Source organism: Chiloscyllium plagiosum, chromosome 32, assembly GCF_004010195.1.
Source record: "Chiloscyllium plagiosum isolate BGI_BamShark_2017 chromosome 32, ASM401019v2, whole genome shotgun sequence".
Lineage (NCBI taxonomy): Eukaryota > Metazoa > Chordata > Chondrichthyes > Orectolobiformes > Hemiscylliidae > Chiloscyllium > Chiloscyllium plagiosum.
The window spans coordinates 27523025-27550667 of NC_057741.1; the positions used below are offsets into that span (position 1 = coordinate 27523025).

General features: G+C 42.8%; 1 protein-coding gene across 2 annotated transcripts in view; it reads left to right on the forward strand.

Annotated features, from left to right (window-relative positions):
* The first annotated feature begins 6628 nt into the window (after positions 1-6628).
* LOC122539453 (PH and SEC7 domain-containing protein 3-like) overlaps positions 6629-27643 on the forward strand; it is a 421315-nt gene continuing 400300 nt past the window's right edge. The window contains exon 1 of one of the 2 annotated variants that reach the window (XM_043674302.1): positions 6629-7196. In XM_043674302.1, coding sequence (XP_043530237.1) covers positions 6651-7196 — 546 coding nt within the window. In that variant the 5' untranslated portion in view covers positions 6629-6650. The remainder of the gene's footprint in view (positions 7197-27643) is intronic. The other variant, XM_043674303.1, reaches the window with a different exon arrangement.

Consider the following 27643-nt stretch of genomic DNA (forward strand, 5'->3'; position numbering starts at 1 on the left):
TAATTTTAACCTTTCTGTTCTGGCCTTAAGCAACTGAGGGAATGGAAGACTTTTCAGTTCAGGCACCCTGGTGTCTGTAGCAAATACTTCCTACCATACACTGAGCTGTGCCATAAGGCTTTCTGTTCTCCTCAATTGAAGCCCAGACAAACATCTACTGTATCAATCTGACTTTCTCTTCCCACTCTCCATTAATATTTTGCCATGTTTAGGATATTTTTGTCCTGTGAGTATGTGCTATCAGGTGTTTTATTCCTCTGATTTAACGGATTCATCTGACCCTTCCAGCTTAGAACAAAGAGTTTAATTGACTTTGGACTTTGGTTCTAGAGACCAACATCTAACCCAGCACGAGATGCAATTTTCCTAACATGCTGATACTTGTGAAGAATTTCTCCTATTGATTAAAGTTGTGGAAGCTTTTTGACGTTCTTAGAAAGGCAGTAAGACAATTCCCTTAGAGGCCAATCTTACTGAGGACACCTACTCGGTAGAATAGCCCAAGTGATGTATTATGGTATATAACTCAAAATACAAACTTCTGTCTTCATTTTAACAGGTGCCACTTTCCCTCTGATACCTTGCCTAAGTGGGCATTATTCAGGGCAAAGCTGGGATGCATTTCGTGCGCTGTTTCCATTTCCGTGCACACTAATCAAGAAACTTTAACTTTAGTTAATGATGGAAATGTTGAATTTGTCAGGTATTATACACCAAGCCTGTCTTCATTTTCACTAAAGTCAATGGAGGGGATTATGATAGCAACCAAATTAATAATGCTAATTTTACACTGTTCCTCAATGTTAAAATTACGACCTAAATTTTCATGAAAGATTTTGAAATTAACTAAATGAAACAACAAAAGTTCTGAATGCATTGCAAACTGTGAAGTGATTATGCTCATCAATTTAAAAAGAGTTGCTGACATTGAGTTAAACTTTACAAGGAGGAAGCAACAGTCTCAACAGAATGAGTGCCTGACTATATATATGTTTTAAAAACCTGATGATAAATTCATGTCATTCATAAGAAGTGTCCAAAGCAAAAAGAATCAGGCTCTATTTTCCTAAAGAATACATCAGTTCTTTATATATCAGTGAACTTTGAAAATATTCCAGTTCCCAGACATATTGTGATGTCTTCAATACAACAATGATCTACTTTTCCTAGCCAGAAATCTGCTAGGTGTGTACATGGATGCCTGGCAGTATGTATCAACATTCCAAGTTGAGGTATTTTAGACCCTTTTAAAGAAATTAATATAACAGGATGTGGGAGTAGATTCCATGATTTTAAAAGAAATTAACTTTGTACTATACAGCTCTGGGAAAGGTAGGATTTGACACAGACCTTCAAGAACTATAGATAGAGACATTACCATTGTATAACAAGACCCCTTGATTCCTTGACAAATGTTTGCTAAAGTGTATAAGGCTACTTAGATGTGGTTTGAAATGGCATATTGGATGTATAAATTTAAAAAATGCAATAAATTGAATTAAAAGATGAGGTTAGCTTGCATAGACCAGTCTTCTACTGTTTGACATGACCAATAATGATTTAATTAACAAAAAGTCAAGAGGCCAATGAGAACTTACAAATTGAAACTTATCAAGATTTAAATCAAAACATTGTTACCAGGAATAATGATGCACACCAGCACCCGTAGAGCCCAACAGTCCCTTAAAGGTCTCTGTCGTGTCAGTGGGCTCCATATGCTCCCTCTACATGGACACCCAAATATTAACATAACTAGTCCAGCTCTATCCTATTATCTATCATGACTGATAAGTAATCTAATTCAGCTGTTCCAGACAATAGCTTGAATACAAAGATATCATTTTTTTCTGGTGAGATTTTTCTGGAAAACAGAGAAGTAGGTTTAAAATCAAACCTAAACTTTACAGGAACACAAAAGGTAGTGGAAATCTGGAACTTTGTCTCTCAAAAGGCAGCTGTTGCTGGGGGTCAGTTGAAAATTTGAAAACTAAGACTGTGATTTCTGTTAAGCAAGGGTATTAAGAGCTATGGGTGTTGAGTTGAGGTAGACAGAATTAAGATACAGACCAGCCGTTATCTATTTGAGTGCTAGAATACACTTGAAGGGCTGAAGGGCTTGATTCTGTGATCATATTATATTTGCTTTACCAACCTAAATGAACACAGTTAATGTGTGAGCAGCAGCATAGTGACTTGAAGTTTTGAGGTGTATGGAGCAGCTTTCCATTGTTACACAGGTTTCAGTAATCTGCACAGAAGAAATCCCTGCTTAGCTGATCAGGGATGCCAACAGACCAAAACTGGGCTCAGACAGTTCCACAAACTTTATCTGATGCTACGTGGGCTGCCTTCCTGGGAGATTAGTGAGACAGAAAGAAGAGAAGAAATGACAAAGTGAAGTAAGTATGGAACAAATATGTCAGAGAGAGTGACCAGAAAGTCAAAGTGAGTCAAATCCACAGAAACAAAGAATCTCAATCACGGAGAAATAATGAAACAAACAGCAGTGATTTGCAACTAGACTGGATTGGGATATCTGGTCAGCATGGACAGTTTGGACCGAAGGGTCTGTTTCCATGCTGTACATTTCTATGACTCTATAATAATATAGGAAAGCATGCTCAGAGGCTTCACAGAAGGATAATCATACATAAATTGATATCAAATAAAAGATATCAAATATGGATTGATGATGCCATATGGTGGTAATATCAGTGGACTAAAAAGGTAAGAGACATGGAAAGTGGAGAGGTTTAGGGAAGGAATTCTGTAAAGAGCTTAAAGCTGGAGGGAATTTCTTATTGGTGTCAAGATTTTGATGCTGGTTGTCAAACATAGTGTCTGTTCTATTTAAAGTGTCTTTTCCCCTCTGCCAATTCTTTAAATTCACCTGGTGGTCCTCATTTTGACCTTCAAATTGACAATGAGGATTGGTTTGGCAAATGATACCACTTTATTATCTGTGGTTCAGCTGGCTACAGGTGAGGTGTCCTGAGCTGTGGCTGCTCAGAATCAATTCAATTGTCCAGGAGTCACCTTTTTGAGGTTAAAGATTATAGGATGTAAATGTTGTAACGTCAGTATGGACTTTAATATAAATTCAAAGGAGTTGAACATCTGAGGTGGAATTTTTTCTTTCCCACTGACATAGGCTGTGATGTAGTAGTAGTGAGTACATAGGATCATAGGACTGTGATGTATTGACAGTAAGTCAGAGGGGCCATACCAGCCTCTGAGTTAGAAGATGCTGAAGGAACTCTATACAAACATATAAAACTATTAAGGGAACAGATTGGACAGAACGAGAGAGGATGTTTCTTTCCACTGGCGGGTATAACTAGGACAAAAGGGCAAAGCCTCAAACTTAGAGGAAGCAGATTTAGGACTGAATTGAGAAGGAACTTCTTCACCCAGAGGGTTGTGAATCTATGGAATTTCCTGCCCAGTGATATAGTTGAGGCTTCCTCAGTAAATGTTTTTAAAACTAAGATAGATCATTTTTTGAACAGTAAAGGAATTAAGGGTATCGATGAGAATGCGAGTAAGTGGATCTGAGACCACAAAAAGATCAACCATGATTTTATTGAATGGCGGAGCAGGTCGAGGGGCCAGCTGGCCTACTCTTGCTCCTCGTTCTTGTGTTATGTACATTGTCAGTGGTGCTAATTTTTGGATGAGATTTTAAACTGAGACCTTAGCTCTCAACTTGAATGGACGTAAAAGGTCCTGCAACTTTATGGTTGTAGGAATCCTGACCAACATTAAACCCTCAACCAACAGCTACAAACAAAAGAGGTGATCCACACATTTATCTGTTATGAGAACTTATTGTACATAAATTGATTACTCCTTACTTTACAACAGCAACTCCATTTCAGAAATACTATGAAAGGCACTGAATGAATTCTTTTTCTTTTCTTCCTATGCATAATTCCCCGGAATTTTGCAAAACCTGCCAATTGCATAGCCCTCCCAGGCTGCTATTAGTTGACATATGGAAAGAGATGAAATTGTTTGCTTGAGTAAATAAGGCACCATCTACTTCATTTTACATCAATGAGCAGCTGTTTGGCTTTTGTTGCTTTGAGCTGGTTGGAATGAACCCAAAGTGTAAAGCTGCCGGGGGTAACTTTAACAGCCACAGTCATTGACATGCTGGTGGAATTTAGCTGCGATCAGCCTGGAACAAGTAGTGGAAGCATTCCCTCGAGCAGTACCTGATTCAGTGCTGTTCTCTTACAGAATCTGACTGTGGCTGATTCTGCTCCTGGGTAGCATTCAAAACCTAAGCCTGTTCTCAATGTCTGACCTCGTGGATTTGACCCAGACTGATTTAGCCAGCCATTCCCAATACAGCTGTCATACAGAAAATTATCTGTCCCTATCCACCATTAGGCAATACCTCCCTGAGCCTAACTTAACTCCATCTCTCAAATGTCCATCACATCCTAACCCCAGTGTAGGAGCAAATTACTGCAGATGCTGGAATCTGTACTGGAAACAAAAAATGCTGGAGATCAGGCCGTATCCATCGAGAGAGAGCAAGCTAATGTTTTGAGTCTAGCTGACTCTTCCTCGAGCTGACATGAAGCAATTTTGTTCAGAATCTGAATTGATTCTATTCTCAGATAGGCTGGAGTCACACCCATTATTATCAGTTACTCACTCACTGTGATTCTGCCCTTAAACCTTACTTAACCTGACCCAATGGGGCTTTGGGTGTGGAGGTTAGTGTGCAAATCTGGTCTCCCAACTATAGAAAGGATGTTGTTACATTTGAAAGGATTCACAAAGATTTACAAGGATGCTGCCAAGCTTGGAGGGTTTGAGCTAAAGGGAGATGCTGAATAGACTGGGGATATTTTCCCTGGAGCATCAGAGGCTGAGAGGTGACCTTACAGAAGTTTATAAAATCATGAGGGGCATGGAGAGGGTAATTAGCCATGGTCTTTTCCCCAACATGGGGAAAACTAAAGGGCATAGGTTTAGGTGAGAGGGGAAAGGTTTAAAGGGGACCTAAGGGACAAGTTTTTCACGCAGAGGGTGGTGCATGTGTGGAATGAGCTGCCAGAGGAAGTGGTGAAGGCTGGTACAATTACAACATTTAAAAGGCATCTGGATGGATATGTGAGTAGGAAGGGTTTAGAGGCTTATGGACCAAATGCTGGCAAATGGGACTAGATTAGGTTAGGATATCTGGTTGGCATGGATGAGTTGGACCAAAGTGTTTGGTTCCGTGCAGTATACCTCTGTGACTCTTTATGACCTGCCAGAGGATTATTTGCCTGTTTTTTTTTCCTCAGGTAAGTTATTAATAATCTATTTATTTCAACAATCTCTATTTAGCCTGATCAAGTTAGTGTACAGTAATTATAAAAGTGCACTTTAGAGAAAGCAGTTTTTTTAAAACAATAACTGATGTGTGAATTTACCCGCTTCAAATGATTTGACTTGAAAATGTGCTCTTGATTTTTTTCCACCCTGCTCAAAGCACCAAATACAATTGACCCAGAGTTGAGACTTACTCAGATCCCTCATTAACAGAGGCTCGATTATGCCAAAAGCTATAAACTTGGCAGACTGCGCCTAAACACCGTTTCTTATGGGGGCTGCTTTCCACAAACGGTTTTGTAAGTAATCAGTAAATATTATTCATCAACCTCCCACCCCACATGCCAGTTTATCCCTGGAGATTATTTTATGTCTGTTCTCTTCTGACCAGAGCGTAGGCGAGTTTTCAATGAATGCCAGATGCAGTCTGTTTGTGAGTGTGAGTGTGTGTGTGAATGTGTGCTCTATGTAGCACCCCAGTCCGTCATGTTAGGGCTGCAGACTCTTACACCCCCCACCCCCACAAAAGACGCTTTGACCTGTGGAGTAGGTAGCTGAACTCTTTTTGCAAATTGCTTGAAACTGTACGGACAATTTCGTGTCTGGCTGCAGGACTCCAGTTGAATGGGAAGGGGGTCTCTCTCTCTCTCTCTCTCTCTGTGAAGGGGGAGGTTATACCATCAGCTTTGAAACTCCATGTTTGTGGAAGAGAGTCTTCCTGCGGCTCAGTGTAGTTCAGGGGTTCAGACTGAACCAGTGACGCTGTGCACGGAGCTCTCTGACTGTGAGGGGTTACTTTGAACAGCAACTACATTACCTCACGGATTTGGGGTGGGGGAGAGGCAACTCTAACCATCCGGTTAAAGGATTTCCTAAGTCGCTTTAAACAGCGCGCCCCGTGAGAGGGGACCCCCTGGTACACACATCTTCAGCCAACACGGGCGGGGGCGTGGGTTCACCGTGAGTGGGAGAGGTTGAGTCGGCGGCGGTGTCCACTGGTATCTCCGCGATGAGGGAGTTATCAGAGCGCGGAATGAGGCCGTTCGGGCCATCGAGTTGGACCCAAGGCTGGAATCGAACCCCCGGTCCCGAGCGCTGATTTGGGAGACAGTTGTGCCAATGCTCTGAAATGTTTCCACATGTTTCCCAATGAACTAAAGAAAAGGGAGAAATGTATGATTGCAGTTTTAACCCCCCCCCCTTAAAACTTAAAAAAAAAATCACAATGTTTGAGATCTGTAGATGATTGACATTTGTTTTGCACTTTCTAGGAGTCCCTCCGTGCTGCAGCTGACTGTGGGACATGAGAGGAGCACAGCATGGCCCAGACGCCACAGGTTAAGACTTCGTCCCTTTACGTTCGCCTGCAGCATCCGTCCGTTAAGGCAGCGGGGAACACCGACCGAAAGCAGGCTGAGGTCAGTGGCGGGCAGACTCTCGCCGGGAATGGGCCGCTTTCTGCGCCTGGCAACCACCCGTGTCACAATGAGGGGCACCATGTAATGCCAGGGAGCCGCCTCTGCCACAGGCTCAGCCCCCACGCCAGGGGTGACGCCCCCCCAGTCGAATTGCCGGCCACTCGGCCCGGCTGCCTGCGTGATCCCGGGATGTCTCGCAGCGGGAGACCTCACTGCGCCCTCCGCTCCGCTCCCTGGAGACCCTTCGGCCCTCACGCCACCACCCCAGGGGTCCGGTGGAAAGTGGAGTTCAACAAACCCAACCTGGTAGAGGCGCCCGTCTTCTGTACACCTCTCTGCTCCGGGGATGGGAGGTATACCTCCAGACCACAGGCAGCTGGCAGACTGCTATCCCCCAGTCTCTCCAGAACAACTACCTCTCCAGCAAGTCCACATCCCCTACAGAAGGTAAGAGATAAACTCCATTCTTAACATGAAGGATATTTTCTAATCAATCTGTTCAGAGGTGCATGTTACCTCCTGTGGAGGTGGGATTTGAACCTGGGCCTCCTGGCTCAAAGTTGGAGACATTACCACTGTACCACAAGAGCCCTTTAAAGCATTTCCTGATCAACTTATTCAGTGATGTTATGTCATACATCCAGAGCAGGTGGGATTTGAACCAAGGCTTCTTGGCTCGGAGGTAGAGACACTACCACTGCGTCTAAACATTAAAGACTTGTGTAGATTTCAGGATTGCGACCAATTTGTTTTAATGTATAACAAACACAGAGAATGCTGGAGAAATGTAGCAGCATCTGGCAGCGTTGTGGAGACCGAAACCAGGTTAACGTGTTGAGTCAGGCATGACTATAACGTCTGGAGAAGATCCGAAGTGGTGGTGGACTCAAAGTGTTAATCAATGAGGCTGCAAAAGCACAGCAGGTCACATAGCATCCGAGGAGCAGGAAAATCAATGTTTTGTGCTGAAACTCCTCATCAGGACCTGAAACATTAACTTTCCTGCTCTTCGGATGCTGTTTGACCTGCTGTGCTTTTCCAGCGTCACATCTATTAACACCTACTGACTGCCAAGACTCGAAGTGTTAACTCTCCTGTCTCCACATATGCTGCCAGATCTAAGTGTCTTCTGCATTCTCTGTGTTAGTTTCAGATTTCCAGTATCCACAGTAATTTGCCTTTATTCAACTGTTTTAAAGTGTATTGGTGAGTGACAATTTATGGCTCATAAATTTCTAAAACCTCCAGTTCTGAGGAACAGTCACCCAAACGTTAACTTCAATTTCTCTTCACAGATGCTGCCAGACCTGCTGAGCTTTTCCAGCAATTTCTATTTCTGTTTCTGGAAAAACCTCAGCAGGTCTGCCAGCATCTGTGGAGAGAAATCAGAATTAACATTTTGGGTCCAGCAACCCTTCTTCAGAATAGACAACGTATGGTTTAATGTGCATTTGCCATGCAATTCTCTCAACCTTCGATTTTCCTGCACAGCTTAACATCAAGTTGTTTATGTGAAGCATCTTGTAGTGAGATTTTTTTCCAAACACTGCTAGAAAGTTGCTCTTTTAATTAGCTAACTGCGGGTTTCATGCAATGAAGGTTAAGCAAGATGTAGAGAAACAGTCTGGCAATATTCTGTATAAAATAAATAACTAACAGGATTTTAATAAGAAAACTGAAGCCTCAATTTTAGCATTAGCCAGCAAAATTGACACCCATGGTGCCAGCTAATCAGATCTTTTCTTCTGGGAAACACACCAGAGATGTGTAGGCAATGGAAAAGATCAGTTTAAACTGACATTCAGAACAGTGTAAAAGAAAACAATAGAATTATGATTAACACCATCTTCAAATATACAGTCTACATGTTGTGGTGTTCCATGTTCACAGAATGCTTCTGATCAACCAATAATCTGCTTCACAGCAGTCCATGTTAACCTGAGAATGCCCCCAAAGGTCAAAACACTCAGAAGGGCTTTTCAGAGTGGTTCTTTCTTTGCAATAGTAGGTGGGTTTAATTTTAAACTCACCCCATAAACTGCAGTGCAGTCTCACCCTGACACAGTTGGATATGCTCTCACTTAGATGCATTGGAGTACATGAACAACCTGACACACTGAGATACCCTATTACACTGGAGTAGAGTTATACATTGATTCACTCTGGGGTGCAATTTCACCCGGATTCACATTGGGACTGTCCATTCACTCTGGGATACAGTCACATCTTAACACATTGGATGGTGACAGTCTCACTCCGATATACTCTGGGGTGCAGTCTGATGCAAGTAAGGGTAATCACATCTTAATTGGGATAATATTTTTCCATCACTCAAGAATAGTTATTGATAATTTATCTGTAGAGAAATTGTGATGGGTAAAATCCAAAGAATGAGCAAATTCTGTCATCCTGTAATATGAATTACTTGAAGCAGGACCCCTCAATGATGGCCTGATGCAGAAACTTTGGCTGATCTTTCCCCTCATTTAATTCTGCAGTGTTAAGATTGATCATACTGTTGTTGTTGCTGTAGCCATGACTTGTTAACTCACTGCAGATGTGTGTTTAAACTTCGGACTTTCTTTCTCAGTAAACCATAGTTTCAACCTTACATGGGGAATAAATAATCTTTCTTATTATAATCAGTAACATTAAATGTGTGAGAGTACAAGATAGATTAGATTCCCTACAGTGTGGAAACAGGCCCTTCAGCCCACACTGGCCCTCCGAAGAATAACCCACTCAGACCCATTTCCCTCTGACTAATGCACCTAATGCTATGGGCAGTTTAGCATGGGCAATTCACCTGACCTGCACACCGTGGGTGGCACGGTAGCACAGTGGTTAGCACTGCTGCCTCACAGCGCCAGAGACCCGGGTTCAATTCCCGCCTCAGGCGACTGACTGTGTGGAGTTTGCACGTTCTCCCCGTGTCTGCGTGGGTTTCCTCCGGTCTGCGTGGGTTTCCTCCGGGTGCTCCGGTTTCCTCCCACAGTCCAAAGATGTGCAGGCCAGGTGAATTGGCCATGCTAAATTGCCCGTAGTGTTAGGTAAGGGGTAAATGTAGGGGTATGGGTGGGTCGCGCTTCGGCGGGTCGGTGTGGACTTGTTGGGCCGAAGGGCCTGTTTTCACATTGTAATGTAATCTGGTAATCTGTAATCTATGGAGGAAACCCACGCAAATTCCACACAAGGAGAATGTGCAAATTCCACACAGTCACCTTGAGGCTGGAATTGAGCCCAGGTCCCTGGCTGCTCTGAGGCAGCAGTGCTAACCACTGAAACACCATGCTGTACTTTTTCCTTAAAAGTTCTAAACTGAGGTATTGGAATGAACTCCAAATTTAAGGTATTAATTAATCTATGAATGCTTGTAATATAATCAAAAACAAAATTCTGATACCATAAGTTCCAAATTATAATGAACTTCGCCCTGATCTGGTGTTGCTTGATCTCAAGTCAATGAGCTGAAACTGTTGGAAAAGATTAGTAAAAATTAGCAACAACCTTTTAAATTCACGCTTGTTTTCAACACCTCAACCCATCACCATCATGCAAACTGTAAGTATCAGCCTTTTCTGGTTTGTTAACATATTGCAAAAGCCTTGTAAAGACCAGAATTATAGTAAGCGAATATGCAGGCCAATCCGATATCTCAGTGCCACTAAATTTACCTACTGCCGTAGTCAGATGGTGAGTGAGAAATCTTTCAACCTTGACTCCTTCAGACAAGTATATCCAATGAAAAATTCTTCTCTCCCTTCTACCCCAGCCATATAATCTCCTCCCTGCTTCCAATCACTCTTTAGAAAACCTTTTCTCTCGTGTTTGAGTCAGTAAAGGGTCAGTCATTTAGGACTGGGGAGAACTGAATTCATTCAGAAAACTGCAAATCTTTGAAATTTCAGACCACAGAAGCTTGTAGATGCCAATGTTCAATATATTAAAAGAGAGGAGCGACTATATTTCTGATGCTGTCATGAACAATACTTATGTGTTCCTTTTAATTGTTTGCAGTTAGTAAGTTTGTGTGTAAAAGTGTATTTTCTTTTCATTGGAAAATCTTAATGGCTTCAGCTGCAACTTTTTTTTGAGTATTAAAATTAGCTAATTTATTACGATACGCCTGCCTTGGAATTTAAAAACGCTAAATCACACTCACTCAGTACAGACGCGCGCATACACACACAGACCTTAGATGCAGATGATGCTTTAAAAAAACGATTATCATGTATTGTTACTGGCAGACTTGTAGTTCCTGAGATGAATTGATGCTTTAGTTGAAGTGAAGGTCTTACTAAGAATCCACTGCTTTGTAAGTTTTAAGGCACTTTGTGGTTGCATTTTCAAGTGTTTGGTTCTCAGGTGAATTCAAGAAGGAACATATTTGGATGCAGTCCCTCTCCCATTTTTAGGGCATCGTCCCTGCTCTGAAGAAGGGTCATTGGAACCAAAACATTAACTCTGCTTTTCTTCACAGCTGCTGCTAGACCTGCTGATTTTTTCCAGCAATTTCTGACTTTGCTTAAAGCATTGCTGCCTGTTACCCTGGCTACTTAGATGAACTGCAACTGATTTGTTGACCTTCTGGTAGGATTCTGTCTCTTCAGAGTAAATCCTTATTGTTACTTTTGACAGCTGGCAAAAAAATGGCATCAACATTATCATCATGAAACTAATCAAAGTACTTTTTCCAAAAAAGAGGTTGGTTGGAGGAAAGTATTGGACCTTGATTATATAGTCTGCATTTTCATTTGACACGCTGAATACACCCAGCCTGGATTAGATGAGGAAGCTATCACAATGTAATGAATGATCAATGGAATCCATTCACATTTGATTAACACTCCTTGAATTTCAGTGTTTCTTGTGTCTATGGTGAGGGTTCCCAGAGCAAAGGACACAGGGATTACAAATGGAGGCAAAAGAGTTGTTGAGACATAGAGTTGGTGTAGATTGTAGGTATGAAAAGGAGAAAATGAGTCTGTTCTACTTGTAGCCTACTCAACTAGACAACGAGTTGGGTAGCATAGTAATTAAAATGGAACACAGAGGTTATGCGGTAAAGTTGTTGAATTCAAAGCTGAGTCCTGATGTCTGTAAAGTGCCTAAGTGGAAAATGGGGTGCTGTTTCTCCACCTTGTGTTGAGCTTCATTTGAACATTGCAGCAGGTCCAGGATAGAAATGGTTTATTGAAAATGGCAAGCAACTAGAAGGTTGGGGTTCCTTAGAGAACAGAGTGTTCTGCAAAGCAGTCACCAGTCTGTGATTTGTCTCATCAAGGAGACTGTGTTGTGAGCAGTGAATACAATGACTCGATTGAAAACAGGACAAGTAAAATCCTCCTTCACCTGGAAGAGGTGTCTTGGGGCTTGGACAGTAAAGAAGGAGAGATGAAAGGGCAAATGTTATGACAGATTATGTGGGAAGTGCCATGGGGGAGTGAGGAAGTGCTAGAAGTGGAACAGTCATGGAGGGAATGTTGGCATTGTTGAGGAAGGTAATGTGTGAGAGCTGGTGGAGATGCTGGAGGTGATGGAAAGGGTGGAGGATGATCCTGTGAATTTGGAGACTAGTGAGTGGAAAATGAGGACAAGAGGAACCCTATTATTGTTCTTGTAAGAAAGGGAATGAATGAAGCCAAAAGTGTGGGAAATTGGTTGGACATAACTGAGGGCCACGTCAAACATGGTAGGCTACTATCCTTGGTCTGGGGAAAAAGTAGGAAATGTCAGAGGCACTGCTGTGAAAAGACCATCACAGAAGCTGATGCCATAGGGATGATGAAACTGGGAGAATGGAATGGAATCCATGCAAGAAACAGTGTATGAGGAGGGGTGGTCAGCATTACCATGGGAGCCAGTAGGTCTGTCATGGATTTCGGTGGGCAGTCTATCCTCATAAATGGAAAAGTGAAGACAGGAAAGGGAAGTCTCAGAGATGGACCAGGAGAAAGTGAGGACTGCAGATGCTGGAGATCAGAGCTGAAAATGTGTTGCTGGAAAAGCGCAGCAGGTCAGGCAGCATCCAAGGAACAGGAGAATCGACGTTTCGGGCATAAGCCCTTCAGGAATGAGGAAAGTGTGTCCAGCAGGCTAAGATAAAAGGTAGGGAGGAGGGACTTGGGGGGAGGGGTGTTGGAATTGCGATAGGTGGAGGGAGGTCAAGGTGAGGTGATAGGCCGGAGTGGGGTGGGGGCGGAGAGGTCAGGAAGAAGATTGCAGGTTAGGAAGGCGGTGCTCGAACTCAGGGAAGACAGATGAACTCAGGGCATGGTTAGGAACATGGGACTGGGATATCATAGCAATTACCGAAACGTGGCTCAGCGATGGACAGGACTAGCAGCTTAATGTTCCAGGATACAAATGCTACAGGAAGGATAGAAAGGGTGGCAAACGAGGAGGGGGAGTGGTGTTTTTGATAAGGGATAGCATTACAGCTGTGCTGAGGGAAGATATTCCTGGGAATACATCCAGGGAAGTTATTTGGGTGGAACTGAGAAATAAAAAAGGATGGGATTGCATTATAGACCCCCTAATAGTCAGTGGGAAATTGAGAAACAAGTTTGTCAGGAGATCTCAGATTGTGGATGTACCTACTAGAGAAGGTTCAAAACTTGACCAACTCTTGGGGGATTTAGGACTATTTGGCGCAGCCATTTTGGCATAAGCGATTTGGTGCAGCCTGTTTGGCGCAGTCTAATTTCCCGCGTCCCATGTAGGCGCAGAACTATTTTGGTGCAGGTATACGGTAGTCATCAACGAAAATCAACATAATAGTAGAATTATTTAATGGGTAGTTTCCAGTAGTTTGTAGTTATTTGTGTATCAACTGCATTGAGTCTGTGATTCGTCCACACCTAACCGTGGTTCCTCAAAATTTCTAAAAAAAAAAGAAAATATAATCCATTAACTTCTCTAACTTTCTTTAATTTCAACGGAATATTGGGCCCTGCTACGAGATGTACAAGTTCAAAGTCACAGTTGATAATGTCAGGGCAGCATTCAGGCTATATTTCCAGAACCATTTCAAATAATTTATCATATGTTGTTCGTAACTTATTTGGGAGTAAAGCATACAACAGTGGGAACACACCTTTATGTATTTCCCCTAAAATAACATAAAGTTGGGGAAATTTTGAATGTTCCATCAACATATAACCTTTTTGATTGTTTCAGAAACTCAGCATTCCTTTTTCTTCCAAATATAAGAATTCTGTGGGTGGTGATACTGCTGTCGGCTAGTGAAAATTGTTCTTCATTATAATCATTAACAGAATATGTTTTAAAGCTATCTGGAATTACAAGTTCATCTAAATTTCTTGGATTTACTGGGTAAGCAGCAATTTCTTTCCTTGTCCTACGAACCGTTTTCTTCAGCGCTCTGTTGTTAGGCGTTGTTCCTTGGCAAGCTTCCGACAAATTTTCTAGGCACTCGTTAATCATTTGTAAAGTTCCCTCTATAGTTGTTTTTCTTTGATGACTTGTTATTTTAATAATAACTACAAACTACTGGAAACTACCCATTTAATAATTCTACTATGATGTTGTTTTTAGTTGATGACTACTGTATACCGGCGCCAAAATAGTTCTGCACCTAAATGGGTCTGTGGCAAAATAGGCTGCGCCAAACAGGCCGTGCCAAATCACTCGTGCCAAAATGGCTCCACCGAATGGTCCCACTCTAACTCTTGGGAAATAATGTAGGGCAGGTGACTGAGGTGTCAGCGAGGGAACACTTTGGGGCCAGCAACCATAATTCTATTCGATTTAAAATAGTGATGGAAAAGGATAGACCAGATCTAAAAGTTGAATTTCTAAATTGGAAGAAGACTAATTTTGACAGTATTAGGCAAGAACTTTCAAAACCTGTTTGCAGGCAGATGTTTGTAGGTAAAGGGATGGTTGGAAAATGGGAAGCCTTCAGAAATGAGATAACGACAGTCCCGAGACTGTATATTCCTGTTAGGGTGAAAGGAAAGTCTAGGGAATTGGTTTAGGGAATTGCTGGATGACTAAAGAAATTGAGGGTTTGGTTAAGAAAAAGAAGGTAGCATATGTCAGGTATAGACAGGATAGATTGAGTGAATCCTTAGAAAAGTATAAAGAAAGTAGGAGTATACTTAGAGGGCAAAAAGGGAACATGAGATAGCTTTGGCAAATACTGTTAAGGAGAATCCAAAGGTTTTTACAAATATATTAAGGACAAAAGGGTAACTAGGGAGAGAATAGGGCCCCTCAAAGATCAGTAAGGTGGCATTTGTGTGGAGCCACAGGAGATGGAGGAGATAGTAAGCAAGTATTTTTCATCAGTGTTTATTGTGGAGAAGGATATGGAAGATATAGAATATGAGAATAGATGGTGACATCATGAAAAATGTCCACATTACAGAGGAGGAAGTGCTGGATGTCCTAAAATGCATAAATCCCCAGCACCTGATCAGGTGTACCCTAGAACTCTGTGGGAAGCTAGGGGAGTGATTGCTGGGCCCCTTGCTGAGATATTTGTATCATCGATAGCCACAGGTGAGTGCTGGAAGACTGGTGGTTGGCTAATGTGGTGCTGCTATTTAAGAAAGGTGGTAAGGACAAGCCAGAGAACTATAGACTGGTGAGCCTGACGTTGGACAAGTTATTGGAGGGAATCGTGAGGGACAGGATGTACATGTATTTGGAAAGGTAGGGACTAATTAGGGATAGTCAACATGGTTTTGGGCGTGGGAAATCATGTCTCATGAACTTGATTGAGTTTTATTTTGAAGAAGTAACAGAGAATGGATGAGAACAGAGCAGTAGATGTGATCTATATAGACTTCAGCAAGGCGTTTGACAAGGTTCCCCATGGGAGACTGGTTAGCAAGGTTAGATCTCATGGAATACAGGGAGAACTAGCCATTTGGATTCAGAACTCGCTCAAAGGTAGAAGACAGGGGGTGGTGGTGGAGGGTTGTTTTTCAGACTGGAGGCCTCTGACCAGTGGAGTGCCACAAGGATCGGTGCTGGGTCCACTACTTTTCACCATTTACATAAATGATTTAGATATGAACATGGGAGGTACAATTAGTAAGTTTGCAGATGACACCAAAATTGAAGGTGTAGTGGACAACAAAGAAGGTTACCTCAGAGTACAACGGGATATTAATGAGATGAGACAATGTGCTGAGAGGTGGCATATGGAGTTTAATTTACACAAATGCGAGGTGCTGCATTTTGGGAAAGCAAATCTTAGCGGGACTTATGCACTTAATGGTCAGGCCCTAGGGAGTGTTGCTGAGCAAGGATACCTTGATGTGCAGGCTCATAGTTCCTTGAAATTAAAGTCGCAGGTAGATAGGATAATGAAGAATGATTCCTGATGAAAGGCTTTTGCCTGAAACATCGAGTTTTTTTTTCCTGCTATTTGGATGCTGCCTAACCTGCTGTGCTTTTCCAGCACCACTCGAATCTAAACTCTGGTTTCCAGCATCTGCAGTCCTCACTTTTGCCTAGTATAATGAAGAAGGCATTTGGTATGCTTTCATTTATTGGTCAGAGTATTGAATACAGGAATTGGGAGGTCATGTTGCGACTGTACAGGACATTGGTTAGGCCACTTTTGGAATATTGCATGCAATTCTGGTCTCCTTCCTATCGGAAAGATGTTGTGCAACTTGAAAGGGTTCAGAAAAGATTTACAAGGATGTTGCCAAGGTTGGAGGATTTGAGCTATAGGGAGAGGCTGAATAGGCTAGGGCTGTTTTCCCTGGGCTGTTAGAGGCTGACCTTGTAGAGGTTTATAAAATCATGAGGGGCATGGATAGGATAAATAGACAAGGTCTTTTCCCAGGGTGGTGGAGTCCAGAACAAGAGGGCTTAGGTTTAGGGTGAGAGGGGAAAGATATAAAAGGGACCTAAGGGACAACCTTTTCAAGCAGAGGGTTGTACATTTATGGAATGAATTACCAGAGGAAGTGGTGGAGGCTGGTACAATTGCAACATTTCAAAGGCATCTGGATGGGTAAATGAATAGGAAGGGTTTGGAGGGATATGGGCCAGGTGTGACAAGATTAGGTTGGGATATTTGGTCAGCATGGACGAGTTGGACTGAAGGGTCTGCTTCTGTGCTGTACATCTCTATGATATCTCTGTGAACATGATGGACAATTTGGCATGGCGAGTTCACCTAACCTGCATATCTTTGGACTCACCCAAGGCTGGAATTGAACACGAGTCCCTGGCATCGTTAGATATCAGTACGAACCACTGAACCACCATGCTGCCGGAGATCCCTGTAATCCTGGGTGGATGTGAAACACGAGGGATAGAACTTTAGTTGGAATCAGTGTCGGCTGGATATAGTTGCTGAGGAAAGGATATATCTGCAAAAACCAGCTTTGTCAGACACTTCAACAAATAAAGCAATGAAGGTAAACAAGTTAAAAGATTCACTCAGAAATACCATCAGCAGAAAGAGCAGAATTTCTTGAAGGTGTGTATAGCTGGAAGAGAAGTATCAAAAATTACATTATTTATCAGACCAAAGCAAAATATTGAGGATACTGGAAATCTGAAGAAAAAAGACAAAGTGCTGCAGAAACTTAACAGATCTGGCAACATCTGTGTACCTGCATGGGTCCCAGTCATGCCTGTCTTGTTGTGGGGAATGAGAAACATTCCTTATTCCAATCCTACTTGGGGACCCTCTCCCATAACTCATTCTCCAATACCATTGACCGTGTCATCAGTGCTGCTTCCTGCTGTCATCTGGAACTGGAAAAGTTGGTCAGTTTTGCTTCCAATTTTCACCCTTCTCTCATCGTCACCTGCTTCATCTGATTCTTTTCCTCCCTTCATTGTAGCCATTTCTGGGCTCAGGCTGTCCACCAACACCCATTACAAACCCATTGACTCCCTCGGTTACCTTGACTACACTTCCTTACATTCTGTTTTTTTTTGCAAGAACTCCACACCATTTCCCAGTTCCTCTGTCTCCGTTGCATCTGTCACAATAATGCCCCTTCCATAGCAATGCCTTTGACATGGTCTCTTTTTCACCTCAATCAAGGACTCCGCCATCCCCCCTCCCTCACCACCACCACCACCACAACCAACACCAACACTGCGGTGATGGGGCCCTCAGCTTTACCTGATCCATTTCTGCACTTCTGTCCTCCCTATTTCCCCTTCCACTCAGACCAGCACTCGTGTTCCCTTTGTTGTCACTTCCCACCCACCAGTCCCTGTGTTGAAAATATCATTTTTCACCATTTTCACCACCTGCAATAGGATGTGGTTGGTGTTTGTATTGAAATGGTAAAAATGTGACTGACAAATACATCATCTCCTCCCCTTTGATGTCTTCATTCTGCAGGGGATGTTCCCTGTCTATTTTTAGCTTGATGTACCCCACAATCAATGCGAAGATCTCCTGACCCCATACTTGCGCCTGCGCGCACGCGTGCACGCACACACACACAATTCTTCACACCTACCATTTTCACCTAATTTACATTGCACCATCTGTTTCAATCGCTCCTCCTCCCTCCCTGTCTACAGTATAAAAATTCCATTTTCCAGCCCTGTTAGTTCGTAAAAAGAGTCATACTGGATTCAAAACATTAGCTAATGTTTTTGTGTTCTAGCGCTGCTGCCAGACCTGCTGAGTTTCTCCAGAATTTTCTGTTTACATTTCAAATTTCCAGTGCCCACAGTATTTTGCTTCCATTTGACCAGTCTGTTTGTGTTAATGTATTGATAAATGCATGATAATACGAAGGGAATCAAGGAATTAGTTCAGGAAAGTAAAGCTGAGGAAGATAAGCCTTGATCTTCATGAATGGTTGGAGCAGACTGAAAAGGACTGAATTTTCTCTTTTTTTTAATTTGCTATGTTTTTCTGCTTGAGCTGCTGTGGTGCTTAACTCTGTGTGCATTCTGTGAAAGAAATCTGAAACTTTCGCTCTCTTTGCTGCACGTTCCCATTATTATATAAATGTCCCTTCGACCATTTTTCAGATTCTATGCAAGTGGTTCTAGGCACTGGGCAATACCTCAGGAGAATTCTCCCAAATCACTGATGTTTGCATTTAAATGTATTTTATCTGCCAAAATTGTGATGGAGTGGGAGAAGATCCAAAAAGATTCTCAGCGAAAGATTCTTAAAAACAAAGTTAGCCTGCATTGACCTGCAGATACCAGGCAGACACTTTGATTGGCAGGAAACTCTGTAACACAGGGTCATCAGGTAACAATGAGAAACTGGAGCCTTGGCAGACTTCTGTTTCTGATTCGGGGCCATTGAGACTGATTGTAATGACTTCATTGCCACTAACAAATCAGACCAGCAATCCAAATCAGTCATCATGATTCAGACTTGCAATGAGTGCTGCATTTCCTCAGCTGGATATTGAAACATTGATATTGAAGCATTCCATTTATTCCATTGGCAGAAGCTTGGACTAAGCTAGAGTCATAAAGATGTACAGCACGGAAACAGACCCTTCGGTTCAACCAGTCCATGTCGACCAGATATCCTAACCTAATCTAGTCCCATTTGCCAGCTCTTGGTCCATATCCTTCTGAACCTTTCCTATTCATAGAAATACCCATGCAGATGCCTTTTAAATGTTGCAATTGTACCAGCCTCCACCACTTCCTCCGGCAGCTCATTCCATACAGGCAACATGTTCTGTATGAGAAAGTTTCCCCTTCGGTCCCTTCTATATCTTTCCCTTATCACCCTAAACACATGCCCTCTAGTTCTGGATTCCCCCACCACAGGGAAAAGACCTTTGTCTATTTATCCTAACCATGCCCCTCATGATTTTATAAACCCCTATAAGGTCACCCCTTAGCCTCTGATGCTCCAGGGAAAACAGCCCCAGCCTGTTCAGCCTCTCCCTATAGCTCAAATCCTCCAACCCTGGCAACATCTTTGTAAATCTTTTCTGAATCCTTTCAAGTTTCACAACATCTTTCTGATAGGAAGGAGACCAGAATTGCACACAATAATCCAACAGTGGCCTAACCAATGTCCTGTACAGCTGCAACATGACCTCCCAATTCCTCTACTCAATGCTCTGACCAATAAAGGAAAGCGTACCAAATGCCGCCTTCACTATCCTATATACCTGTGACTCTACTTTCAAGGAACTATGAGCCTGCAGTCCAAAGTCTCTTTGCTCAGCCACACTCCCCAGGACCTTACCATTGAAGTGTATAAGTCCTGCCCTGATTTGCTTTTCCAAAATGCAGCACTTCTCATTTATCTAAATTAAACTCCATCTGCCACTCCTCAGTCTATTGGCCCATCTGATCAAGATCCCGTTGTAATCTACGGTAATCTTCTTCGCTGTCCACTACACCTCCAATTTGGGGGCATCTGCAAACTTAAAAACTTACAAACTATACCTCCTGTGTTCACATTCAAATTATTTATATAAATGCTAGGAATGTAAATCACAAATATAACTGCTGCTGTCATATTTTGGATCATAGGTTACAGGAAACCATGCTGTCTTCCTCTACAGAAGTTAATTATTAAGCTGAATAAGTTGCTGAAAGGTCCATTAAAAGTTCAGTGAAAACATTGAATATTTCTTATCTTTAGAAAGTAGCATGTTTGACATCATCGAATACCTGTATGCAGATTGAAGTCATTTGGCCTTTCAAGTCTGCACAGCATTCCATCTTATCCCAGTACCCACACATTTACTGGAGTTAACCCACCTTCCCTGCACATCTGGGCAATTTAGCATTATCCATCTAACCTGCATATCTTTAGAATGTGGGAGGAAACCAGAGCACCCAGAGGAAATCCACACAGACATGGGGGAGAATGTGCAAACTTCACACTTGAGGCTGGAATTGAACCTGAGTATCTGGTGCTGTGAGGCAGTAGTGCCACTCCTAAATATCAACAGAAGAGCATTACTGGAGCGTTTGCCCTGGAAATGATCATTCATGGAAATACATTGGTGACAAATGCTTAATGCATTCTAGTGATCATTCTCTCTTTCCTACTTGCTTGGGGTTTCTAATTTGTTTATTCATGAGTAAACAGAGGAATGTTCGACCAGGGTGTTGAGTAATCATCTACTAACATTGCCAACCTTAATCCAACAACTGCCTTATATAGGTATTTTTATCATGTAGCATTATTTAATTGGCAGGTGAAACATGTGAGTAGTGCTTTGTGTTTCAATGCCAGTGCGATGCTAGGTATTAAGGTTATATGTCTCAGCAAATAGCAGACCATATCAAACAACCAATCCCTCTGACTATTTGTAGCATTCAGCAGGCAGATTGCACTGAATCAATCACGTTTTAAATATTAGCATAGTATGTCCAACATTAGATGTGATGGTTACATGTCCTTCAGGGCAGGGAATCTGTCATTGTTACCTGGCCTGGTCGTCTTGTAGCTCCAGATCCACAGCAATTAAGTTGCTTCTTAACTGCTCTCTGAGCAAGAGAGTGAGTTCAAGGGCAAATGGGTACAGGGCAGGCATGTTGGCCTTCTCAATGACATCCACATCCCATGAAAGAATAAAGAAAATAAAAATTTATAAATGCCTGGTGGTGTCATTAGATTAGAGTGAGATTGGCTTGTCAGTTAAAGCCCCCATTGAGAAATGTTACAGACATTTTTCAGTTTATATTTAGGCCTTCTGGGTCATTCATTTCCACACATTGAGTCATGGAGATGTACGCCCTGGTTGTGGGCGGCACGGTGGCACAGTGGTTAGCACTGCTGCCTTACAGCGCCAGAGACCCGGGTTCAATTCCCGCCTCAGGCGACTGTGCGGAGTTTGCACGTTTTCCCCGTGTCTGCGTGGGTTTCCTCCGGGTGCTCCGGTTTCCTCCCACAGTCCAAAGATGTGCAGGTCAGGTGAATTGGCCATGCTAAATTGCCCGTAGTGTTAGGTAAGGGGTAAATGTAGGGATATGGGTGGGTTGCGCTTTGGCGGGTCGGTGTGGACTTGTTGTGCCGAAGGGTCTGTTTCCACACTGTAATGTAATGTAATCTAATCTAAAAAACCTAACACATGTAATTTAAGCAAAGTACTTGGGAGTGGCTGTTGGAAAAGTTTTACTAAATAATCCTGACTGTGCTAAAAATTACACACAAAAAATTTTAAGATAATGAGTAAGGCTGTCAGGGAGTGTTCAGAGGAAGGGTCCTCAACCCTAAACATTAACTCTGATTTTTCTCCACAGATGTTGCCAGACCCGAGCTGTTCTAGCAATTTCTGTTTTTGTTTCCGACTTACAGGATCTGCAGTTCTTTCGGTTTATATTTAGGCCCTCTGGGTCATTCATTTCCACACATTGATCAGAGTCATGGAGATGTACAGCGTGGAAACAGACCCTTTGGTCCAACTCGTCCGTGATGACCAGATATCCCAACCTAATCTAGTTCCACCTGCCAGGACCTGGTCCATATCCTTCCAAACCCTTCCTATTCATATACCAATCCAGATGCCTTTTAAATGTTGCAATTGTACTAGCTCCCTCCACTTCCTCTGGCAGCTCATTGCATACACGCACCAACCTCAGCGTGAAAAAGTTGCCCCTTGGGTCTCTTTTATATCTTTCTCCTCTCAACACTAAACCTATGCCCTCTAGTTTTGGCCTCCCCCACCCTGGAGAAAAGACTTTGTCTATTTATCCTGTCCATGCCTGTCTTGATTTTATAATCGTCTGTAAGGTCACCCCTTAGCCTTCGATGCTCCAGGGAAAACAGCCCCAGTCTGTTCAGCCTCTCCCTATAGCTCAAATCCTCCAAATCTGGCAACAGCCTTGTAAATCTTTTCTGAACCCTTTCAAGTTTCACGACATCCTTCTGAAAGGAAGGAGACCAGAATTGCCCACAATATTCCACCAGATACTACATTTAATAGCACCCTGCTTTTTTTTAAGCAAAAGGAATTTTTTCCATGAATGACACCTTTTTCAAAGAAGAAAGACAGGAAAGTTTTCTGGTTGTTCCTTTTTTTTGGGGGGGAGGGGGTATTTTAGGTTTTGGAGGTGATTTCCTCAAATTCCAGAAGCAGGAATTACTGTTTTACATGCTGTTGCATTGTTTTGGGTCTTTGGAGAAAAAATAAGTCAAACAACAGCACTTTTAAAAGGGAGAGGAACAGACAAAGATAGCACGTAGTCTGTGCAGGAAAGAGCGAGAGAAAGAAACCCATACTGCCTCCTGACATAGCAGTGAACCTGTGCAGTTAATGCCTTTGCTGTTTGAATTCCTGTATCGCTGGACATTGGAGTACGTCTGGGAAAATTAACAAACAGTGAAGTTTTACATCTGTTTTTGGAGGAACCTGTTTGGGAAAGGTCACAGCACAGAAACACGTAAGTGAATTGTTTTAAGAGTAGCCTTGCTGTAAATCTACAATAGTGAGGAAAGTGGGTCCTTCATTGATTGTTTTATTGAGATATGTCTCTTAATTAACTTTAAAAATAGAAGCCATAAGTTTTAAGTTAGCCTGGAGCAGTGTTTTGTAGAGGAATAAGACAGTGCTATTTTCAGGGTCTGTAGATTGAAAAAAGCAAAAATGGCCCGTGGTAGAGTGGATGTGGGAGTTTCAGGAAAGTTTCTGTGTTACTGAGGATTATATCTGCTATAAATGCCATTGGTTGCAAATCCTATCAGATCAAATGGCTTGGTTGGAGAGACAATTAGAGGCAATGAGGAATTTACAAGTGCAAGGGTGTATGATGGATGGTAGTTATAGGAAGGGAGAAAAGTTGCAGGTACAGTCAGGTAGATGGGTTAACCCCAGGAAAGGTAAGAGAGGTGGGCTGGAGTGCAGGAGTCTTCTGTGGCTATCCCAATTTCAAACAAGTATGCTGTTTTGGAAAATGTAGGGGGTGATGGATTCTCAGGGGAATGTAGTATGAACAGTGAAGTTTCTGGTATCAAGACTAGCTCTAATACAATGAGGATAACGTTGGATTCCAAGAGATCAGTTGTATCAGGGGACTCTCTAATCTGAGGTACAGACAGACGTTTCTGTGGACAGCAGTGAAAAATCAGAATGGAGTGTTGTCTCCCTCGTGCCAGAATCAAGGATGTCTCAGAGAGAGTGCAGAATGTTCTCAAGGGGAATACAGACCAGCAGGAGGTTATTGCACACATTGGAACTAACGGCATAGGAAGAGAAAAGGATGAGGTTCTGAAGGCAGAATATAGAGAGTTAGGCAGGAATTTAAAAATGAAGTCCTCGAGAGTAGTACTATCTGGATTACTCCTGATGCTACGAGCTAGTGAGGACAGGAATAGGAGGATAAATCAGATGATGCATGGTTGAGGAGCTGGTGTATGGGAGAAGGATTCGTATTTTTGGATCATTGGAATCTCTTTTGAGGTAGAAGTGATCTGTACAGGAAGGACGGATTGCACCTGAATTTGGAAGTGGACTAATATACTGGGAGGGAGATTTGCTAGAGCTGCTCAGGATGGAGGTGGGGGGTGGGACCCAGGGAGATAGTGAGGAAAGAGATCAATCTGAGACTTGTACATTTGAGAAAAAAAGTGAATCAAACAGTCAGGGCAGACAGGTACACACTAGTAAGAATGATACTGTTCGCCGAGCTGGAAGGTTTTGTTGCAAACGTTTCGTCCCCTGTCTAGGTGACATCCTCAGTGCTTGGGAGCCTCCTGTGAAGCGCTTCTGTGGTGTTTCCTCCGACATTTATAGTGGCCTGTCCCTGCCGCTTCCGGTTGTCAGTTTCAGCTGAAGGCTGTAGTGGCCGGTATATTGGGTCCAGGTCGATGTGTTTGTCCGCAACCCAAAGGACTAGCCACACTACCATACATCAAGAACATCTCTGAAATGACAGCCAGACTACTGCGACCACTAGGACTTATAACAGCACACAAACCAACATCCACACTCAGACAACAAACAAACACATCGACCTGGACCCAATATACCAGCCACTACAGCGGACAGCTGAAACTGACAACCGGAAGCGGCAGGGACAGGCCACTATAAATGCCGGAGGAAACATCACAGAAGCACTTCACAGGAGGTTCACAAGCACTGAGGATGTCACCTAGACAGGGGACGAAACGTTTGCAACAAAAACTTCCAGCTCGGCGAACAGAACCACAGCAACGAGCACCCGAGCTACAAATCTTCTCACAAACTTTGAGTAAGAATGATAAATTAAACTGCAATTATTTCAATGCAAGGGGCCTATCAGGGAAGGCAGATGAACTCAGGGTATGGTTAGGAACATGGGACTGGGATATCATAGCAATTACAGAAACATGGATCAGGGATGGACAGCACTGGCAGCTTAATGTTCCCGAATACAAATGCTACAGGAAGGACAGAAAGGGAGACAAAAAAGGAGGGGGGAGTGGTGTTTTTGATAAGGAATAGCATTACAGCTGTACTGAGGGAGGATATTCCCAGAAATACATCCAGGGAAGTTATTTGGGTGGAACTGAGAAATAAGAAAGGGATGATCACCTTATTGGGATTGTGTTATAGTCTGAGGGAAATTGAGAAACAAATTTGTAAGGAGATCTCAGTTATCTGTAAGAATAATAGGGTGGTTATGGTGGGGGATTTTCATTTTCCAAACATAGACTGGGACTGCCATAGTGTTAAAGGTTTAGAAGGAGAGGAATTTAAGCGTGTACAAGAAAAGTTTCTGAATCAAGTTGTGGATGTACCGACTAGAGAAGGTGCAAAATGTGACCTGCTTTTGGGGAATAAGGCAGGGCAGGTGACTGAGGTTTTAGTGGGGGAGCACCTTGGGGCCAGCGATCATAATTCTATAGTGATGGAAAAAACTAGACCAGATCTAAAAGTTGAAGTTCTAAATTGGAGAAAGGCTAATTTTGACGGTACTAGGCAAAGAACTTTCAAAAGCTGATTGGGGTCAGATGTTCGCCGGTAAAGGGACGGATGGAAAATGGGAAGCCTTCAGAAATGAGATAATGAGAGTCCAGAGACAGTATATTCCTGTTAGGGTGAAAGGAAAGGCTGATAGGTATGGAGAATGCTGGATGACTCGAGAAATTGAGGGTTTGATTAAGAAAAAGAAGGAAGCATATGTAAGGTATAGACAGGATAGATCGAGTGAATCCTTAGAGTGTAAAGGCAGTAGGAATATACTTAAGAGGGAAATCAGGAGGGCAAAAAGGGGACATAGGATAGCTTTGGCAAATATTGTTAAGGAGAATCCAAAGGGTTTTTACAAATACATTAAGGACAAAAGGGTAACTAGGGATATAATAGGGCCCCTCAAAGATCAGCAAGGCGGCCTTTGTATGGAGCCGCAGGAGATGGGGGAGATATTAAATGACTATTTTGCATCAATGTTTCCTGTGGAGAAGGACATGGAAGGTATAGATTGTGAGGAAATAGATGGTGACATCTTGAAAAATGTCCATATTACAGAAGTGGAAATGCTGGATGTCTTGAAAAACATAAAAGTGGATAAATCCCCAGCAGCTGATCAGGTGTGCCCTCGACGTCTGTGGGAAGCTAGGGAAGTGATTGCTCGGCCCCTTGCTTGAGATATTTGTATCATCGATAGTCACAGGTGAGGTGCTGGAAGACTGGAGGTTGGCTAATGTGGTGCCACTATTAAGGGAAGGTGGTAAGGATGAGCCAGGGAACTGTAGACCGGTGAGTCTGACTTCGTTGGTGGGCAAGCTATTGGAGGGAATCGTGAAGGACAGGATTTACATGTATTTGGAAAGGCAAGAACTGATTAGGAATAATCAACATGGCTTTGGGCATGGGAAATCATGTCTACCAAACTTGATTGAGTTTTTTGAGGAAGTAACAAAGAGGATTGAGGGCAGAGCGGTGGACGTGATCTATATGGACTTCATTAAGGAGTTGGATAGGATTCCCATGGGAGACTGGTTAGCAAGGTTAGATCTCATGGAATTCAGGGAGATCTAGCCACTTGGATACAGAACTGGCTCAAAGGTAGAAGATGGAGGGTGGTGGTGGAGGGGAGTTTTTCAGACTGGAGGCCTGTAACCAGTGGAGTGCTACAAGGATTGGTGCTGGGTCCACTACTTTTTGTCATTTTATATAACTGAATTGGATGTGAGCATAAGAGGTATAGTTAGTAAGTTTGCAGATGAACACCAAAAATGGAAGTGGGCAGCGAAGAAGGTTAACTCTGATTACAATGGGATCTTGACCAGATGGGCTGAAGAATGGCAGATGGAGTTTAATTTAGATAAATGTGAGGTGCTGCATTTTGGGAAATCAAATCTTAGCAGGACTTATACACTTAATGGTAAGGTCCTAGGGAGTGTGGCTGAGAAAAAGAGACCTTGGAGTCGCAGGTAGATAGGATAGTGAAGAAGACTTCATTCCTGATGAAGGGCTTTTGTCTGAAACGTTGGATTTCCTGCATCTTGGATGCTGCCTGACCTGCTGTGGTTTTCCAGCACCACTCTAATCTAGACTCTTATAGATGAGGGCAGAGCGGTAGATGCCATCTATATGGACTTCAGTACGGTGTTCGATATGATTCCCCATGGGAGACTGGTTAACAAGGTTAGATCTCACAGAATAAAGGGAGAACTAGCCATTTGGATACAGAACTGGCTCAAAGGTAGAAGACAGAGGGTTGTGGTGGAGGGTTGTTTTTCAGACTGGAGACCTGTGACCAGTGGAGTGCCACAAAGATCAGTGCTGGGTCCACTATTTTTTGTTATTTACATAAATGATTTGGATGCGAGCATAAGAGGTACAGTTGGTAAGTTTGCTGATGACGCCAAAATTGGAGGTGTAGTGGACAGCAAAGAGGGTTACCTCAGATTACAACAGGATCTGGACCAGATGGGCCAATGGGCTGAGAAGTGGCAGATGGAGTCAATTCAGATAAATGCGAGGTGCTGCATTTTGGGAAAGCAAATCTTAGCA